The sequence below is a fragment of the Octodon degus genome, unplaced genomic scaffold (genome assembly GCF_000260255.1).
Source record: "Octodon degus isolate 3935 unplaced genomic scaffold, OctDeg1.0 scaffold00404, whole genome shotgun sequence".
Classification (NCBI taxonomy): Eukaryota; Metazoa; Chordata; class Mammalia; order Rodentia; family Octodontidae; genus Octodon; species Octodon degus.
In genome coordinates, this window is record NW_004524980.1 from 66359 (window position 1) to 73210 (window position 6852).

Sequence of the window (6852 nt, forward strand, 5' to 3'; positions counted from 1 at the left end):
GCCCTCCTTTTTCTCTAATTTTTGGTCTGCAAACTTAGGTTATTAACCCTCCAGAAGAGAAGCTTATTGTTATTACCATACAACCTAGGCTGTTGAGCTTAACCTCACTATCTGTCTGAATATCAAACATCTTAGGCATAACGTGGAATGAAAGCTGTCTTAAGAGGAAAATTTATAATGGTAAATTCACACATTAGGAAAACAGAACAAGCCAAAATAAACAATCTTATTCTGCACCTTAAGCTCCTAGAGGCAGGTAGTTATGTCACTGAGCTATCTGCCTGGCCCGTTCAAACTCCTAGAAAAAAAAAGAGAAGTCAAGCAAAGCCTAAGAAGGCAAGACATTGTAAAGATTAGAGCAGAAATTAATGCAATGAAGATGAAGAAAACAATTCAAAGAACAAATAAATCAAACAGTTCTTTGAAAGGATAAATAAGTTGATAAACCATTAGCCAAACTAATCAAAAAAGGAAAGAAAAAACCTGAATTCATGCAATAAGGAATGCAAAGGGTGAAATTACTACAGACCCTAGAGAAATTCACAAGATCATTAACACCAAATTCTAAAATCCTTTTTTTAAAAAAAATTTATTTAGTACAGGGTCTCACTATGTAGATCAGACTCATAGTGATCCTCCTGTTTTCAGCCTCCCAAAGCACTGCGATTACAGGTGCATCCTACTATGCCCAGGCTCCTTCACCATCGCAGTGCACCCTGGGGGTGGGGCTAGCACGGCACACCAGGGACCAAGCCCCTGTTCCTGTGCTGTGCCTAAGCAGGTGCTTTAATCTGCTGAGTTATCCGGCTAGCCCTCCAAAATCTTTACTTTCAAGGGATATAAAACACAGAGGAAATGGATAATGTCCTAGATATATATGAGATACCAAAGCTGAGTCAAGAAGATATACAAACTCTTGAATAAATCAATAATGAGGAATGAAATTGAAAATGTAATAAAAACCCTACCAACAAGGAAACCCCAGATCCCACAGAACTCATAGCAGAATTCTACCAGAAAATTAGAGAAGATTTAATGCCAACCTTTCTTAAGCTCTTCAATGAAATTGAAAGGGAAGCAACTCTCCCAAACTCATTTCTGGAGGCAAGTATTACTGTGATTCCAAAACCAGAGAAAGATCCAACTAGAAAAGATAACTACAGGCCAAACTTGTGACTACAGAGGCAAAAATCCTCAATAAAATATTAGCAAACAGAATGCAGCAAATCATCAAGAAGATTATACATCATGACCAAGTAGGATTTATCCCAGGAACTCAGGGATGCTTCAGTATATGCAAATCCATAAATGCAATACAATAAACCAATAGGGGCAAGAACAAAAATGACATGATCATCTCAATAGATGCAAAAAAAAAAAAAAAAAAAAGCTTTCCAAAAAGTCCAACTCTTACTCATAAAAAACCCCCACAGAGAATCGCAGTAGGTGGTCTACATCTCAACATGACAAAAGTCATCTATGAGAAACCAACAGCCAACATCACACTAACTGGGCAAAAACTGAAGGCCCTCACTTTAAAATCAGGAACAAGACAAGGAGGTCCACTGTCTCCACTCCTACTCAATATAGTTCTGGAAACATTAGCCAGAGCAATGAGACAAGAGAACGGAATAAAAGGAATAATGATTGGAAAGGAAAAAGTGATATTATCATTACTGGCAGATGACATGATACTGTATGTAGAGGACCCCCAAAACCCCACCAAGAGTCTTGTAAATTTAATTACCCAATTCAGCAACATAGCAGGATACAAGCCAACATCCAAAACTCAGTAGCATTTTTATGTACAAACAATAAATTCACTGAGAAAGTGAATTTTTATTAAATCACTAAAGATTTAAACAGTGAAAATTATGGTACTATGAGAAAAGAAATTGAAGAGGATTTGAGAAAATGGAAAGATATTCCATGCTTCTGGATATAAAGAACCCTCATTTTGAAAATGGCTACTCCCAAAATTGTTATACAGACTCAATGCAATCCTGATTAAAATACCATTAGTATATCTTCCAGAACTAAGAAGCTTTCCTCAAATTCATTTGGAGCCAGAAGAGACCCAGAATCCTGGGAAACAAAGGAAAGGCAGGAGGTATCACAATCCCTGACCTGAAATTATACTATAAAGCCATTGCGATAAAATCAGCACAACACTAGCATAGAGACAGACCTGTGGATCAATGGGACAGATTAGAAGATGCAGACACAATCACAAGCACACTCAGCCACCATATCTTTGATAAAGGGGCCAAGCATGCTCACTACAAGAAAGATAGTCTCTTTAATAACAGTGCTGGAAAAACTCTCTCTCCACATGCTGAAGGCTAAAATTAGACTCATTTCCATCACCATGCACTAAACTACAGTCAAAATAGATCAAATATTTAAATATTAAAACAGAAAAACCAAGCCTTCTGGAGAAAAATACATGTAGAAATCTTAAAGAAATAGGAGTAGGTAGAGAGTTCATGAACAAAAATTACACTGCATGGGAAACACTTCAAAGAATCCACAGCTAGGATCTCAGTTTTTGGAAAAGTTTCTGTACTTGCAAGTAAATCACCAACAGAGTGAAAACAAAACAAAACAAAAGAAATGGGAAAAAATGTAGCTGATTGTCCCCCCCCCAACAAACTCCCTCTATCTAGTACATATAAAGAATTAAAAAAAATCAGGCCTCCCAAATTGAAAGACCCAATCCAAAAATGAGCTCCTGAGAGGAATGTAGGAATGAAGAAATACAAATAGCAAGTAAATGTAAGAAAAAAAGTTCAACATCATTGGTCACTGGAGAAATGCAAATTGAAACAAGACTGAGATGCCATCTCACTGCAGAAAGAACAGAATCAAGAAGTCAGCCAATAACAAATTCTGGAGGGACTTTGGGGAAAAAAAGAACCCTTCTCCATTGTTAATGGGAGAGCAGATGGGTGAAACCAATATGGAAATCGTGTGGAGGTTCCTCAGAAAGGTAGAATTGGTCTCATTTGAGCCAGCTATTCTCCTCCTGGGTATTTTTCCAAAAGAACTGAAAACATCATACCACAGTGATATATGTGCCCCCATGTTTGCAACAGTGCCATTTGTCATAGCTGAATCCTGGAAACAAACTCAGTTGCTCATCAACTGAGGAATGGATGAAGATGATATGCTTCATTTTTACAAAATGCAGTATTAAGCTATAAAACAGGATAAATCTGAGAGTTTTGTCAGTAAATAGAAGCAACTAGTGACCATACTTTTGAATGAAATAAATCAGACCCTGCATGTGCAAACATCATATTACCTCCTTAGTATGAGAACCTGAAGGGCAAAATGGAGTCTGAAGGGTACAATAGATACTGGGAAAAGGGAATGAACTCATTCAAAAGGAAAGAGTTACTGAATTGAGAAGGACAGGAGAGGAAGTGGGGGAAAGAGATGTATCTCTGTATGTAAACAGAATGGTTCGGGCAACTGTACTGTGAATTTTTGGTGGTCTATGGAAAGGAGTAGATAATACTTCATTTGATTTGTCTCCTTTTTTTTTTTCAACTGTTTCTCCTTTTTTTCTTTCTAATTTCTTTCTTTCTTTTTTTAGGGCTAGTTCTGGCTGACTTCAGTGTAGTTGTGGTGTGGCTTGTAGTGCTGGGGATCAAACCGTGGACCCCTGCACCTGAGTGCATTTGCCCAAGTGGTGCTTTAAACAACTGAGCTATGGGGCAAGTCCCCTCTTCTTAATTTCTTATATCTTTCTTTTTTCAACTTTGCATGCATATATATTGTAAAATGAATAACTGGTTTGAAGACAACACTATTCATCACAACAAATAGTGTGAAATTCACATTATTTTGTTAAGTGAAATTCTGTATCGCTTGTAATTTTCTGTTTCAATACCATTTTGTACTCTTTATAAAATAAATACATGAATAAAAATTTAACTAAGACAATGAAAGTTTTATTTTTCTTATTCTAACAAGATATCTATATATATCAAAACAATTATATCATGTGCTTAATTTTACCTATTTTGATTTGACATTGGGGTCAATATTATGATTTACACAAACTTTGCTTAATATTACCATGATTCTTTTCATGCTTATATTGATATGAGTTATAATTCTGTATTAATTTTACTGTGACTTGTACCAAAAAACCCATACTAATGAATATGGAAATATAAAGGATAAAAAATTAAAGCCCTGCATCAGCTGGATGAGGTAGCCCATGACCCAGTACTCGGTTCTCCTGTCAGGGTCAGTCATCTGCGTGAGTCACAGGCTTTGTGTGATCAAATTGCTCTCTATAAGAGCGGCTGGAATTATAAGATGTCACAGAGAAAGTTCCTTCATATCCTGGGTTCCTCTTCACCTCTGAGGGCCAGGACCAAAATAATGGCTGTCCTCTTAGTTCATGGATCTTTCTAGGTTTTGATCTCCAAACCTAAGTTGTTTTTAGAACCCAGAAGAAAGGATCAATGAAGGTAGCATTACAATAGGCACAGTGAGCTTAATGACAATAATTTTATCTGAAAACCAAGTACCTTAAAATATACAATGTAGCTCTAGGACATTTATTTATTTATTTATTTATTTTGCAGGGTCTCACAACGCAGCCCAGACTCGTAGTATAGGCTTGTGCCACCACGCCCGGACTTCATCACTCCATCGCCGGCTCAGTGTTCCCAGGAGCGGGGCTGGCATGGCATGCGGAGCCAGGGATTGAACCCTGGCCCCTGCACTTACCTAAGCAAGCACCTGGTAAAAGGATTTTTTTTTTTTTTTTTGGTGGTGGCTCAGGCTGCCTAAACAGTAGTGCTAGCTGGGGATCGAACTGCAGTATCCTGCTCCTGACTGCCTTTGCATGAGTAGGCACTTAAACAACTGCACTAAGGGTAGGTTCCCCTAGGACTGCTAGTTTTAAAAATGTATCAATTATTTTATTAGGTTCTTAGTAAGAAATTTAGAATACTAATTTATGAGGATAAATTGTATTTGTCAGAGCAAAAACGGATCACAGATATCCCTGAAACTGATGAGCAACTTTGATTTTTGGTAAAATCTGTGTCTACTACTTTTTGATTCACCTTGCGTTGCTGTGAAATCTGGTATCTCTCTTCCTTAGTGTTGAAGAGCTCACCCTCCTGGTGTCTGGGTTTCCTCAGCTTCTTTTTGAAGTAAGCATCAGTGAGGTTTTGGGGATTTTCACTTTGCTGATACCAATTTTAGTACAGGTGGCAATGACAAATTTCTGGTGCATTCTTCATAGAGGAACACTATTAAGGCTAAGAGGCCCAGTCCCAAGTAGGAAGCCATTGGCCAACTCCTTCAGGAAGACCACTCTTTTGCCTCTGTGACACCCAGTGAGGATGATCAAGATGGTTCTGGGAGTAGTACTAGCTCCAAGTTTCCTCACATGCTGATTGAGAGGTTTCTTGCTGTGGCTCAACAGCTTTTGGGGCACATCTTCAGTAGGCAAGTATGTACGCATTTTTCTAAGCTTAATGACTTGGGTATCACCATTTTTGTCACCACTGACTGGTTTTGTGATTGAGGCAAGCACATTCTCTTTCTTTTTCTTCTCAACCTTTGACTTATTTATTCTTACTTTTTATTTTTATTTTTTGTGGAACTGGGGATTGAACTCAGGCCCTTGCACTTGCCAGGGAAGTGCTTATTCCATTGAGCTATCTCCCCACCCCCCATTCTTACTTTTTTAAATATATATTTTAGGGAAGGGTCTACAGGGTACTCAGGGTCTCACTACTAGATCGGACTCATAGTGATCCACCTGTTTACAGTCTCCCAAGAGCTGGGATTATAGGTGTGTGCCACTACACCCAGTCCCAATTGCCTCTCAGCGTGCCCCAGGGGCAGGGCCAGTGTGGCAGGCCTGGGGATCAAAGCTCCGGCCCTTGTGCCTGCTTGCAGGCACTTTAATATGCTGAGCTATTTGGCTGGCCCTCAATCTTTGATTTAGGAGCTGTGTACTTTCTCTTGTACAAAGCCTTTCTGGAATACATAGATCAGGAGTATCTACCAATTTCTCTAACCAGGACAAGATTTCAGCTGCAGTGGGGCTGCCCCTTCTCAGACTTTTTTTTGCCTTCACTTTACCCTTTTTACCAGTGCCACTAGCAGCAACCTTCTTGGCTTTGAGTTTCTTCTCTTTAGTGTCTGGCCTCTCGTTTTTTTCACCCGCCATCTTGCAAGATGGGAAAGAGAGCAGGACTGTTAGTTTTTATCAACCATGGATGTCTACTCTTTGAATCCCTATAGAATGCTCACAGACAACAGATACATAGCTCAATAGAGAAAAACTGAGATGAAAAACTACAAACAATATCTCAGCATGGAAATTGTGTTGAAGTTTTCAGAACACACTGAAATCTCCATGTTGGCATAGAACAGACCTTTTAGTTCATCACCTAACACCCAGGAAGCTCTTTACCTAATTTGTTGCCCTTTTATGGGATGCCAGTGAAGTTTGTGACATCTTTTGGACTGCTTAATGTCTGAACACCATTAATTATAATGGTATATCCATAGCATACATATCACATATGCTTTCATGAGAATCTTATTACTGAATGGTGACTCCATTTTGGCTTCACACAAACTTCTTATCACAAATACCTGGAGCACAAGAGGAATCCCTATCTCTTAGTCTGAAGGAAAGGGCTTAAACTGTTACAGTTTTGCATTTTAAATCCAAGAATATATGTAGTCTTTTTGATACAGGGTCTCTGATTCAGGTCAAGCTAGTCTTGAACTCACTTTATACCCCAGGTAATCTCAAACTCACAAGGATCCTCCCGCCTCAGAGGTTACAGGCATAAACTACAATGCCCA

At 38.7% G+C, this 6852-nt stretch overlaps 1 protein-coding gene across 1 annotated transcript in view; it reads right to left on the minus strand.

Moving 5' to 3' along the window:
• LOC101564195 (homeobox protein prophet of Pit-1-like) overlaps nt 1-6205 on the minus strand; it is a 22639-nt gene extending 16434 nt beyond the window's left edge. Inside the window, exon 1 of the mRNA XM_012513278.1 lies at nt 6118-6205. Coding sequence (XP_012368732.1) covers nt 6118-6205 — 88 coding nt within the window. The remainder of the gene's footprint in view (nt 1-6117) is intronic.
• Nucleotides 6206-6852: the final 647 nt, after the last annotated feature.